General features: G+C 38.4%; 1 protein-coding gene across 5 annotated transcripts in view; it reads left to right on the top strand.

The window, feature by feature from the left end:
• The window catches only part of TMTC2 (transmembrane O-mannosyltransferase targeting cadherins 2), a 379,312-nt gene that overhangs the window by 131,330 nt on the left and 234,037 nt on the right, over positions 1–13,945 (top strand). For all 5 annotated transcript variants that reach the window (XM_075124316.1, XM_048835674.2, XM_075124313.1 and 2 more), the window contains exon 2: positions 9,532–10,102. In XM_075124316.1, coding sequence (XP_074980417.1) covers positions 9,905–10,102 — 198 coding nt within the window. In that variant the 5' untranslated portion in view covers positions 9,532–9,904. The remainder of the gene's footprint in view (positions 1–9,531; positions 10,103–13,945) is intronic.

The raw sequence follows: 13,945 nt of genomic DNA, 5'->3' as shown, positions 1-13,945 counted from the left end.
CTACCTCCTGAGAGCGGATTGTCAATACCTAACATCAGAAGATATTTAGTTCTCCCACTACTCAAAATTCATTCCCCCCCCCCAAATCTCTGGATATTAAAGCAGTGCTGGGCTACGCTATGCAGCAGCCTTAATTAGGGCTTCAGATTTCATGTAGTCTCATGTGGGTGTGTTTTGAAGACGGTTTTGGTACCTAAAACAGAGGATATTTGAGGTACATCAAAGGTTACTACTAAGGCACGATGCCTCTTCAGTATATGGAAGCAGACTCAGAAATAAAATTTAGGATAGAGTGTACCTGAGCTTTCAGAAAGCCTTTGACAAGGTCCCTCACCCAAGGCTCTTAAACAAAGTAAACAGTCACAGGATAAGAAGGAAGGTCCTCTCATGGATCAGTAAATGGCTAAAAGATAGGAAACAAAGGGTAGGAATAAATGGACAGTTTTCACAGCAGAAAGGTAAATAGTGGTTTCCTCCCGCAGACCAGTGCTGTTAAACATATTCATAAATGATCTGGAAAAGGGGGTGAACAGTGAGGAGGCAAAGTTTGCAGACGATACAAAATTACTTAAGATAGTTAAGTTCGAAGCAGATTCTGAAGACTTACAAAGGGATCTCACTTAAGTGGGTGATTGGGCAGGAAAATGATAGATGAAATGCAGTGTTGATAAATTCAAAGTAATACACATTGGAAAACATAATCCTTGCTAAACATTCTAAATGATGGGGTCTAAATTGGCTGTTATCACTCAAGAAAGATCTTGGAGTCATTGTGGATAGTTCTCTGAAAACATATGATCAATGTGCAGCAGCAGTCAAGAAAGTGAACAGAATGTTAAGAACCATTAGAAAAGGGATAGATAATAAGACAGGAAATATCATAATGCCAGTATATAAATTCATGGTATGACCACAACTTGAATACTGTATGCAGTTCTGGTTGCCCCATCTAAAAAAAAAGATATATTAGAGTTGGAAAAAGTATAGAAAAGGGCAACAAAAATCATTAGGGGTATGGAACAGTTTTCATATGAGGAGAGATTAAAAAGATTGTGACTGTTCTACCTGGAAAAGAAATGATTAAGGGGGAATATGATAGAGGTCTATAAACTCATAAATAGTGTGGAGAAAGTGAATAATGAAATGCTATTTACCCCTGCACGTGAATGGGTCTCCCAATGAAATGAATAGGCAGCAGGTTTAAAACAATACATAAGAAAGTACTTCGTCACACAACACATAGTCAACCTGTAGAACTTGTTGCCAGGGAATATTGTGAGGGCCAAAAGTATAACTGGGTTCAAAAAATAATTAAACAAGTTCAGGTAGGATAGGTCCATCAATGGCTATTAGCCAAGATGGTCAGGGACCCAATCCTGAGTGTCTTAAAACTCTGACTGCTAGAAGCTGGAACTGGATGGCAGGGGATAGATTATTCAGTACATTGCCCTGTTCAGTTCACTCCCTCTGAAGCATCTGGCATGGCCTCTGTGGGAAGACAGGATACTGGGCTAGATGGACCATTGGTCTGATCCAGAATGCTCATTCTTATGTTCGGAAGATTATTTTCTTATGGTATGATGGAAGAGAAGGAAATGTCTGAACACTTCAAAATTAGCTATTGAAAGGATCATATTTGAAGAGGACAATATTTTATATAGTATCTCAACCTTCTTGTAGCCAAGACATTTTTAACCTTTAGTTATTTAAAGCTTTCAAAGCCTTTTAGTCAATAAGAAAATCAATAAACTGCAGCACACTTCTTTAGTGAAATCCAGCTAGTGCCCAACAGCATTCCAGTGTTGTACACTACTGTTTCTGTCGCTCCTAAGCCACTCTTCCTTGTTTGGAATAATGCAGAGAGAATTCTTCATTCAGAAAGTTATTTGGGGTTTAGGAACTGGCAATTAATAGGCTACTGGTTGCCATCTTGCATAGCGGTAATAAAAAAAATCAAAGCACAGTTTCTAAATTCTCAAGTCCATTGTGTTTGACTGTAATTTTCACTAATTTCAACTTTTTTTTTCACATTCTGGAAATGTTATGTCACTCTGAAAGATAATTCTCTTCAACGGTATTCTGGAATTTGTAAAATGTTGAAAGGATACAGCACCTTATACTGTGGTGTTAGACATCACAAGGGATTATGGCACATTTGTGAAGTTGTAACCTTTCTCTATGCATTTTGTTCTTGTCTTTGTATTAATGTTTTGATAGTCCTTATGAATGTGTGAAGCTAAATCTAGCTCCCTTCACTCTTACAAAACTATGATTCATGTACATCCCAGTTCAGGAAACGCCTTCCACATAGAGCTGTGTGGAAAAACTGATTAACTGGTTTGCTGGCAGTTCCAGAAAATAAAATAAAATTTGGGTTTGGGTCAAAGTGAAACTGATTTTTTTTTAAAAAATATTCAGTAGTGAATCAAAGTTGGAAAAATGTATTTCAGGTCAAACAAAAGGTTTTGTTTGACTCCCCCAAAAGATTTTTATTTTTTTTATTTTTTTTTTTTTTGGCTGGGAGACTTTCAATAAAAGCAAAGGAAATGAAGAGTTAGATTCACAAAGGACGAAGTGGTGATGTTCTCCCCTTTTACAGCCAGTGGTTAGGGCACTCATATAGCAGGAGGGGACACTCAGGTTTCAATCCTTGCTCTGGAGCAGGGATTTGAACACACATCTCACCTGGAATTGAGGAGTGCCAAGTTATTGGCTCTTCTGGGGTGGATGCCTCTCCTATTGAAGCTATTTCACTCTGTGTAAATAATATTCATTGGCACAGGACTGGAAACCTGGGTGTCTCCCCTTCTCAGGTGAGTTCCCTCTGCACTTGGTCACAGTCTTTTTCCCAGTGGCTCTGTCCCAATGACTGTTAAAGAAAATTATAGGGTATAATCCCTGAGACATGGAGTATAAAATGAGCAGCAGCATCACCACCACCTCCTTCTCAACCACCGCCCATTTTGTGAATGGTACCCCAATCTACTCTGAAAAAATGAAAATATATTATTTCAGAAATATCAAAATGAATTGTTTTGACATATGGATTTTTTTTAATAGAATGAAACAATTAGCTGAAATAGACACAAATTCACAAAATGTTTCAGTTGACCTGACTCTGCATTTTTTTGGTAACGGCTTTCAGATTAAAAATTTGCCCACCTCAGTTTAAGCTTGTGGTTATGCGCTTTGCTGATCTGTGGCTGTTTCTGAGTAGGAATGTCCTTAAAGGCCCGATACATGTTGTTTTTTTCAGTTACTTCACTAAGATAACGGGGTTTGCTATGGAACTACTGTTACTGATGGTCCAGGACTTATCAATACTATAATCATTTTTTACATCTTATTCCAGGGCCCATATACCAGCAACATATTCAGTGCATAGTTCTTTCTTGCTGTGTTACATTACACAAGATAAATGATTTCCCTCTTCAGTGACATGGGTAAATCTGTTTATACTCATATAAAAGATCCATCGTATTGGCAGAAGTTTACTAGGCACAGTATAAAGAAGTAGGCTTGATACTGACTTTATTTTTCTATATTGTAGCTTTTTCCTTTTAATTGGATACAAGTATATCTCTGAGAAAGGTGGGGTTTAGTACATACACCCCACGTCAGTATTTCCAATTGGCTAGGTTAGGCGGCTCCCTGCCTATTGTGCTGGCTTTTGTGGATGTCAGTCTAAGGGTCCTATCAGTCCCCATTCGTTGTATAGGGAGTCTAGGTGCCTAACTCAAGCTTTGTGAATCAGTGTTGTTCCTGTAATTTTCTAGGTGCCTAGAGGTTAGGTATTGTATCACAATGCCTAACTCCTTTTGAGCATTCAGTACTAAATCCTTAGTGCTTATAGGTACTTAAACATTTGAATGACTTAAGTTTTAATGTGTTGATGCTGGGCTAAACTGTTAAGACATTATATGCACTTGGAAAAATTTTCTGACTTTGCAAAGTATCAATAACTCTTGCTAGTGGTTTTAGTGGCAGAGGTCTGACTTACAGTATTCCAAAAGGATCTCAGGAATAAAGAAATGGAGCTTTACCAGTACAGCATGTTGCTAGACTTCTGTCTTTTGACGTGAGCCCAAGTGGGACAACAGACTCTTGCATGTATTTAGGTGTTCTCCTTTTGGTAAAAATATGTTCTGTACTTCAAATACTGATGTTCATTTTAAACATGTGGGGACCATTAGCAATGTTAAAGCTGGACACATGGTTTAATGTGTTATATCATTTTAAAATGTCACATCTGGTTTTTTACTCTGATAACACCTGGATCAGTTTAGCACTAGCCTATACATTTAGGAATATATAGCTGTTAATTTCAAAAACATCTGTTGATTTTTGTGAGTGTGAACTATTGCATCTTTCGTATTCTTGGAGTTTGTTGAAACAGTCTTGCTTGAGTCATGTTTGTGCTCCTACGTGTGCACAGATACAGGCAAATAAATATTCTATAGCTGGTGCTAGAGATTTTTTTGTTTTGATGAGGAGATAGGAATTGTTTTGCCATCAGAGCTTTTGTCTTTGTCAGACTTCCATTTTCAGATGTGTTGATGGCTGACTATAAGAATTTTTTTTTCAAAACCAATCCATTTTGATACTATGAGTAAGACATCCCATTCTCCTGGGATGTCTGAAATGGGCAGGCATTAAAAATTGAAGAAAGTAGGTTCTCTGAACAAGTCGGCAAATCTTGTCTGTGGCTGGCTGAAAGTAAAAATGCCAGTTGTGTTGAAGCTTTGAAAAACAACTTCCTCTGTGACCTGCTGCCTTTTAGAGAGAGCAGAGTTTCCAGTTCTTCTTCAGAGCTGTGAATGCCTTTGGAATTTCTTTTATTATGTCCATTAGCAAGAATTGCCTCTTGAAACCTTACTAAGCTATTATGATGTAAACTGATAATTTTCTTTCCTAGGATTGAGAGTCCACAAGTCTGTTTCATGGTAGCACAGAAAGTCAGTGCCACTTTGTGGTACCTTTTTTTTTAATACTTCAGCCTAGTTTAAAATTCACATTTCTTTCCCATTTTCCATTCTCCTTTTAGAGAGTGGTATTGGAGAATACTTTCTCAATGAGCTCTGGGGATTACGTACTCTATGAATGTTTGTGTAGTATGGTCTATCTTCAGACAGCAATAGTGAAACTTCCTATTCCTTGCTTTTTAAAAGTTGACGTTTGCAATATGCCTTAGTACTGCCTGGTTCTTCTGATGTTTCTATGAAAATTGTATTCCTGCATCCTTTTGTGCAGTGAATGACAAAAATGTTGGCCAAGAATGTTTTTTATTAGATTGCATAATATGAAACAGTGGTAGCTGAATGCTAGCCAGCGGCCTATAGGGGACTGCCTCTTTGCTGCAGGACACTTAACTTTTGTTTAATTGTTTCCTCACACTCCAGAGCATGATCAGAGTCCTCTTTACTTGTAAACTGTTCAGAAAAAAATAATCGGAGGGAATGAATTTGTCAGTACTGTAGATTTTGGAGCAGAGAGGAGACAGACTGTGTGATATGACTTAAACCATCAAGTAAAATGCTATGGAACCAGCAAGTTCTATGTTTTTTTTTTTAAATGAAATTTACTGGGTATGCTATGCTATCTCGCTTGCATGCATTGCCGCTTTCCTGAAACTTCAGAGATGTCAGGTGGATTTTATACCTAAGCCGAATGTGATACATAAGTGTGGTACATAAAATATTAAATCAAGTCTTGCAGATCAAGAGCTCTAAACTGGAAAGGGTTAGAGTTGTGACAGATTTGTTGGTAGGTCTGTAAAGAATACTTGAGTGACAGTGGTTTTAGACTGCACGTGCTTCTTTGCAAATATGAGACAGGTATGGTTAGCTTCTGGAGGGAAGGAGAATATGGATGATGGGTCTAGTAATGAAGGGAGGTCTTTACAAAAAGTACGAATTTGTACCCTACTTCACTCCTTATTAAATGTAGCTGATCTATTGGGGAAGTACTGTGTTGTACGTTGTTATGTTATTCCTGTGTATTGATGGTCATCATCATTTAATGACTTTGATATTTAAAACAGTTACTTGTATGGTTTTTGTAATGGTGTTTATCATTGTTTTTAGAAAAGTGGCCAAAACCACACACACATACACATTCTGCCTGAGTTAGGGCAGTGGCAGGAGCACTGCCATTTTATCCTTTGGGGTTTCTGCCTCGGAGAATATATTTAACTTTTAAAGGGGCTTCCATACTACGTCAGTGTATCTTTCAGTCACTCTTAGCCATGCTCGCTGGGAGGCTGATTTATCTATGCCAGTGCTGCCATCCCCGTATAATCTAGATGTCAGCTGAGGCCTTGAACTTTGTTATCCCAAAAAACAGTTGTAATTCTGTGCAGTATCTAGCCCCAGACCTTCTCCAGTCTCATGTGAATTTCTGTTCCTTTGTGGGTCGCTCTCAAATCTGTTATCGCCAATTGTGAAATCACAAACAGAGGATCTGTTCAGATTTACGAAAGAGCAGGAGCAGATAAAAACTTTAAAAACAAAAATTATCCCCTCAAAATAAAAGAAGTCCTCTACTAGTAGTAGTAAAATGAAAAAGTGTTTGTGGGGTTGGGAAAACAAACACGGGCAACCTGATTCATGGTAGAAGCAGAACTCAAAATGAAAAATGTAAACTGTTTAAGAGGCATGATCAGATCTTTAAAGGATTTATGGCGACCTCTTCATAACCTCCATACGTGCAGAGACAAAAGGACATGCAGACACTAAGCATGTCTAAAGGCATTAGAGGAATGTGCTTTAAACAATGAAACTGCTGAGCTACATGGCATTTAGAGTATTTGCATGGAGTTGCTACAGTTTAGCATATAAGCATTTTTTATTAAAGAAATGTCACTCTTACACAAAGTCCCTTAAAATAATGGCATAAAAAATAAGATGGCCTATATGAGACTCTTGAGACCACTTTTTATATTTTTGCTGCTAAAGTGTCTGTTATATCCTTTCTAGTGCAGGAAAGGACTTCAGCTTCAACATTTACTTTCAGATCTGAATTTCAGGCCTTTCCTCAACCCAGTCTAAATTTAAAGACTAGATTTTGGCCCATCTCTCTAGTGCGTGTGTGTCCATGTGGAAGGAGTGAGTATGGAAAAACCTATTGTTCTATCTCTGTGTTCCATGTTGTTGAAGAAGAACCTTCACGTCATAGTGTTCTAGTAACTCTTTTCTCAACATATTGGGTAGAATCCTGGCCCCTTTGAATTCAGTGGAAATTTGTCCATCAACTTCGTAGAGTCATAGATTGTAAAGCCAGATGGGACCTTTGTGATCATCTGACCTCCTACATAACACAGACCATAGGACTTCCCTGAATTAAATCTGGTTTAAACTAAAGCATATCTTTTTAGAAAAAAATCCAATCTTGATTTAAAAGTTTCTTGTGATGGAGAATCCATCACAGTCCTTAATAAGTTGTTCCAGTGATTAATTACTCTCGCTGTTAAAAATGTATGACTTATTTCCAGTCTGAATTTGTCTAGCTTCAACTTCCAACAAAAAAAATCTTGTTTTACCTTTGTCTGCAAGACTGAAGATACCTCTTATCAAATTTCTGCTCTTTGGTACTTATAGACTGTTATCAAGTCACCCCTTAAGTTTCTCTTTGTTAAGCTAAATAGATTGAGCTCCCTTAGGCTCTCATTGTAAGGCATGTTTTCCAATTCTTTAATAATTCTCTTGGTTCTTCTTTGAATGCTCTCCAATTAATCAACATCCTTCTTGAACTGTAGACCAGAACTGGACACAATACTCCAGTAGTGGTCACATCTGTGCCAAATAGAGGTTTTATAACCTGTCTACTCCTTCTTGATATTCCCCTGTTTATACTTCCAAGCACCTCACTAGATCTTTAGGCCATAGCAGCACACTGGGAGCTCATGGTCAGTTGATTATTCACCATGACCCCCAAGTCTTTTTCAGGGTCTCTGCTTCCCAGAATAGAGTTCTCCATCCTGTTAACTGTGGCCATAAGACTTAAATAAGACTACAGTGGAACTAGGATTCCATCCCTTCTCTTTAGAGAGCAGGACACTCTAAAAATGGGTTTTTACAAATTGTGAAGCATGTCAGTGAAGTAAAAGGCATATCCATCTGCTCCTTTGCTCTGGGGTGTTCTTTAACTGTGTCCTGTCACTGGAAAGAACTGTGAAGTGATTTTTCAGTTCACTGGTGCACATGTTTTCCACAATATATTGCAGCCTCTTGGTGAAAATAAATGTGATTTGGCAAACGAATTGCATTAGCTGTGGCCTCTTCGAGCCATGTGATGTTTCTGGTAAATGTGTGGGGTTATCTGTTGTATAAATTTGGTCCCAGTTGGGAAGGTAGGCCCTGACACAGATGTTTCTATAACTAGCAAATCTGAACTCAGAGACTATCACTGACTATATTTGTACAACTCCTAGTACAATGGAGCTTCAACCTGATTGGATTCTAGGTGCTACTGTTATATAAATGTTTAGTAATAATAATAATAGTGTCCATTCTGTGTTTAATAGTTAGAACAAGGCATCTTGAAACAAGAATTTTATAAAAATTGCTTCACATATGGGGGCAAGCTATTATTTGCACACTGGCCATCTATTTAAGCTGTGTGGGTCTAACACCTTCTCCCATATTGTGATTTGTAAATACAGATTATAGGATTGGTAAGAATAAATAGTTTTGCAAATGTTATGGTGGACAGGTTTCTACTGAGCTGAATGTAGACATGCAGACTGCGAACGGATAAAACTAAGCCCTTACACTATGTTTCACTTTTACAGTAAGGTAGCCACAGCATAGAATTCATAGAGTACTACATCTTAAAATGTAAAATATAAATCTTATAAATTTAAGATACTCGAAGAAAAGGTGGAATTGTATCCTTAACATACTCTGTATTCTGGCCACACCTATGGCATTCTCTAAGAATTCTATGTCAGGCAAAATATATACAGGAAAGTCTATGAACGGGCCGATGTAGAAGCACAAAATATGCATACATCTAGTGACTTCATTATTGTAGTTATTGTTCATCCATGACAGTAAGAATCATTCTAACATCTAAATTAAAATTTGAGTATGAAAGGCCAGCTGGGGTTTTAATTCTGAATTGTTCGAGGATCAGTTGTTTCAGCAATGCCAGTTTTTCATATTTCTTTTACATTTTAATTATAACCCATCAAATCTTAAGTGATTGCTCATGGGTTAGACTCAGATGAATGTCATCGAAGGCTGTTTTATTTAATGGCTTCAGCATAACATCTGTTTCTAATGTTTTAAAAGCCAATTTATATGGAAATTTATTTTAGAAAAAGTCAATAGATAGACACTTTTAACACCTCTTGTGTTCTAGTAAAATTTCAGACCTCAAAGTAAAATAGCATTGACATAATGCCATTTTCTTGCTTGCACAACATAAAGAATAACTAAATAAGGACCTGTTTTCATTGCTGTAGCAATATGATTGTATCTTCAGTTGTGTCTTTCTGACTGTTTGATTCATTTCTTTTTTATTTTTTAATAGCCGAGCTATCAAGACAAACCAGGATCTTCTGCCAGAAACCCCCTGGACCCACATATTCTACAACGATTTTTGGGGAACCCTCCTCACCCACAGCGGGAGTCACAAGTCCTACCGACCTCTCTGCACGCTCTCCTTTCGCATTAACCATGCCATTGGAGGCATCGAGCCTTGGAGCTACCACCTTGTAAATGTCCTGTTACACGCTGCAGTCACCGGGCTTTTCACAAACTTCTCCAGAATCTTGTTTGGGGATGGATATTGGACCTTAATCGCAGGCCTGCTGTTTGCGTCTCATCCCATCCACACTGAAGCAGTGGCAGGAATTGTGGGGAGGGCTGATGTTGGAGCCTGCTTTTTTTTTCTGCTCTCATTGATGTGTTACGTTAAACATTGCTCTACAAGAAGCTACTCAGCCAGCACTTGGGGCTGGATCTTGGGGACAGGACTCTGTGCTGGCTGCAGCATGTTGTGGAAGGAGCAAGGAGTGACTGTTCTGGCAGTTTCAGCAGTTTATGACGTCTTTGTGTTTCACAGGCTGAAAATGCACCAGATCATTCCTTCTATATATAAAGTAAGTAACTCTCTGCCTGCCTTGGTTATTTGTTTTATAAAGCAGCGATCACTAAATTAATCAGATACCAACTTTATCTTCAGGTATGGCTTAGCAGGGAAGTCAGCCCTCTGCGAAAAAGCACAGATGCCTTATACTGAAAGTATAATTAAAACCATTTAGTAATGTTTTTTTTGGTATTAGTGCCTGGCATTTAAACCATGTGGTATTACCCATCTTTTCATGCTGGGGATGTATTTCATTCATTTGCTCCCATCTCTTCCAGTCTTTCCACTCTGTTTACCATCTAGCTCTTGGTATTTAGCTCCTTTTCTCATGCTGTTATCTCCTTGTATCTTGCCAATTCAGCTTAGTGTGGTTGAGTATGCAAGTGCATCAGCTGATATAAATCTACAAGCCTCCCTGAAGTAAAGACAGAGCACTTAGCGTTCAGGTTCAACAGAAATGCACAGGATCTGAATTTAGGGCTCTGGCATATTTTTCCCCCTAGTAGGAGCTGCCATGAAGATGTATTACAACCTCCTCCAGAAGAAATATTTCTCAGGATAGAACTGGTGGCTAACAAGCAAAAGTGAGAAGTCTTCTCTGTTGTTTGCATTAGAGCAGTGCCTAGAAGTCCCATCTGAGACCAGGGCTCCATTGTGCTTGGCGCTGTACGGAGTAAGAGAAAAGCTGACCAAAATTCTTCTGATGAATCAATTTCCCATTGGAAAATGCAGATTTGAAAATATCAAAACGTTTCATGGGAACATATCAGTTTCACTATTTTTGATGGTAAATTATCAAAATGTTTAGTTCCATGAGGTCAAAGCACTTTGTTTTGACATCTGATATTATAAAAGTCTAAATGAAGCCCTTCACCTTTATTGAAATGAATTACCTTGGAAATTTCGTTTTGTGGGAAATTTTGAAATTTCAACTTTTTGCTCCAATTCAAGACTAAAAGAAATTCTGAAATGCTTGAATTTCCCACAGAATGGACATTCCAAGTTTCAGTCAGCTCACTTTAAGAGACAAGTCCCAGCCTTGATGAGTTTATGATGACAGGGCAGACAGAAGGTGGAACCTAGCAGTCTTCTGCTAAACTGGTGTGAAGTGTCAACTTACATTAAACACTTTGTTTACTTGGGTGTTTGTCTGAGAATGTAAGAACGCTTCTGAGCACAGTTGCCAACTTTCACGCGGTAAATAAGCACACCGACTTTCACAATAAGTCAAAAATCAAGCTAATCCCATTTCAAAACAAGGCCAAAACAAGTCAATCCCTAAGAACCCCAACACTCTGTGACTAGATCCCCCCAGCGTGCAGTCTGGGACTGTGGTGGGCCCGCTGTGTACCCCGACACTCTCCCCCCACCTTACCCTGCTTGCCAAGAGCTGATCAAAAAAAAGAAGCAACAAGCTACAAGCCAAAAACTAGCAAACAAGCAACTCACAAGCCAATTACAAGCCCACTTTCTGTGTTTTTTTTCCGTGGGTTTGGCATGTCTGCTTCTGAGAGCCAATGAACAAATAGCATGAGTATACTAAATAATGACTTCTGTGGAAAAGAAAATGTGTACGTGTATTTAACTGCAATTTGCATTTTAAAGTTATATGGTGGGAATTTTCACATGTTTGGTACATAATTCTGTAGTCATGTTTGAAAATGTCACTCATTATCCACAGAAGAAAATGAGGGATAAAACTCTATTTTTATTCCTACTGTGTACATATTTCCTAATATGTCAAATTTGAAATATATTTTGTTGGTCTTCCTATCTAAACTAAACCACAAACCCTTTTCTCTTCTTATGATCAAAATTCTCTCCTGGATCCTTCTCCCAATTCTGTCTTCGCACCTGGACTGAAGGCAAGCTGTTGATGTTTGGTTCCATGGAATAACTAAAATTAGGAGAGTCATGAGGAGTCAAGATGGAAACAAGCATAGTTTTAGGCAGGGGATTTGCTGCTCAATTCTATCCCATCCACTTCAGCTTTGTATCTGTGTAATTTATTTCCTTTCCCTGAGTGGAGGATTTCATATTTACCGTAGAGTATCAAGTCTTCGTATTTTTCGTTTGTTTGTTAAATTTATGTTGTTTTTTTGGCAAATAACACTGAGGCTGTTGTTTTTGTTTTTGAAGATTTACACCACATGCACAGGGAACATGGCTCATGGCAGCACTTCTCAGGAGAGCAGAAGGCCAGGCTGGGTTGCTGCTTTGTACAGGGCTTTGTCAGGAGCACATGAGGAAATGAATCTGGATTATGAGACATTCAGGCCTGAATGCAATCCTTCTTAAAACCTGTGTGTTCGGGGACAGGACCACCACCCACATTCATCATCCTGTGTGTTGGATGGGATGCCCCTTCAACAGCCTTGCTCTTAAGAGCCGACTCTTGTACCTATAGAGTGTGAGAGTTGTGATGTCCTTACCACGCAGGTGCAAATTAAGAGAAAACACTCTGATGCATTGCCAGACTTGCTCAGTCAGCATCTGAATTATCATATGAAATCTATAAAACTAGATAAATATAGATTTGACTTTGAGGTGTCCAATGTGATGATAGTAATAGAACTATTGACTTTCTGTAAATATGGTTAAGTTGTCACAGTCCCTAAAACCTATTCTTCCTTCATCATCTGCGATCCCTGGTGCCCAGACTTCTTTGATGTTTGGTTCTCTCTTCCTGTGTACTTGCTTCTGTTTTGGTGGTATTAGCAAATTCAGTCACAGATTAATTTAGACTAAAACTCCAGGCAAAGGCATGAAGCAGTGGTACTGGTTGTAGGGAGACACTTGGGTATTTTGTGTTTCCAAAAAGCCTCTGGACAACACACAGATATCCTGAACTGGGCGGCAACCATTAGGCACTACCACTGTTGGAAAGTTAAATGCTTCTTGATTTCAAATCTCAAAGTGCAATGCAATTTGGGTGAAAGTGATGAAAAGATGGATTTCACAAGGAAAGGAAAGGAATGTGAGAAGCAGAATAAGGACAATGGACTTTAGAAAAGCACATCTTAACAAACTTAGAAAATTGGTTGGTTAGTAAGGTCCCATGGAAAGAAAATCTAAGGGATAATGGAGTTCAGGAGAGCTGGCAGTTTCTCAGTGAGAATATTAAATGCACAACTACAGACTAGCTCAGTTCAGAGGAAGGTTATGAAGAATGGTAAGAGGCCAATGAACTTCCATCAGGAGCTCTTTAATGACCTGAAAATCAAAAAGAAACCCTAAAAAAAAAAAAAAAAAGGCGGAAACATGGACAAATTGCTAAGGAGGAATACCAAAGTATAGCACAAGCATGAAGGGACAAAATCAGAAAGGCAAAGACACAAAATGAGTAGCACTGAGCAAGGGCCATAAAAAGCAATGACAAGAGGTTCTTTTAATACATTAGGTGCAAGAGAAAGACAAAGGAAAATGTAGGTCCTCTACTCAGCTTGGAAAGAGAGCTAATCACTGATGACCTCTAAAAAAGGCTTAGCTGTTTAATACCTATTTTGCTTGTCTTCTCTAAAAAGGTAAATTGTGACCAAATACTTAACACAATTAATATTAACAACGAGGGAGAAGGAACAAGTCAAAAGAGGGAAAGAACAGGTTAAAGAATATTTAGGTAAGTCAGATGTATTCAAGTTAGCAGGCCCTGATGAAATTCATTCCAGGGTATTTAAGGAACTAGCTGACGCAATCTTGGAACTGTAAGCAATTATTTTTGAGAACTCATGGCGGATTGGTGAGGTCCCAGATGACTGGAGATAGGCAAACATATTTTTTTAAAAGAGGAACAAAAAGGACTTCCAATATCTGGACAGATACTGGAACAAATTTATTAAGCAATCAATTTATAAGT

This window comes from Caretta caretta, chromosome 1 (genome assembly GCF_965140235.1).
Source record: "Caretta caretta isolate rCarCar2 chromosome 1, rCarCar1.hap1, whole genome shotgun sequence".
Classification (NCBI taxonomy): domain Eukaryota; kingdom Metazoa; phylum Chordata; order Testudines; family Cheloniidae; genus Caretta; species Caretta caretta.
Note: the sequence above shows the minus strand (reverse complement) of the source record. Positions and strands in the feature narration are given on the sequence as shown.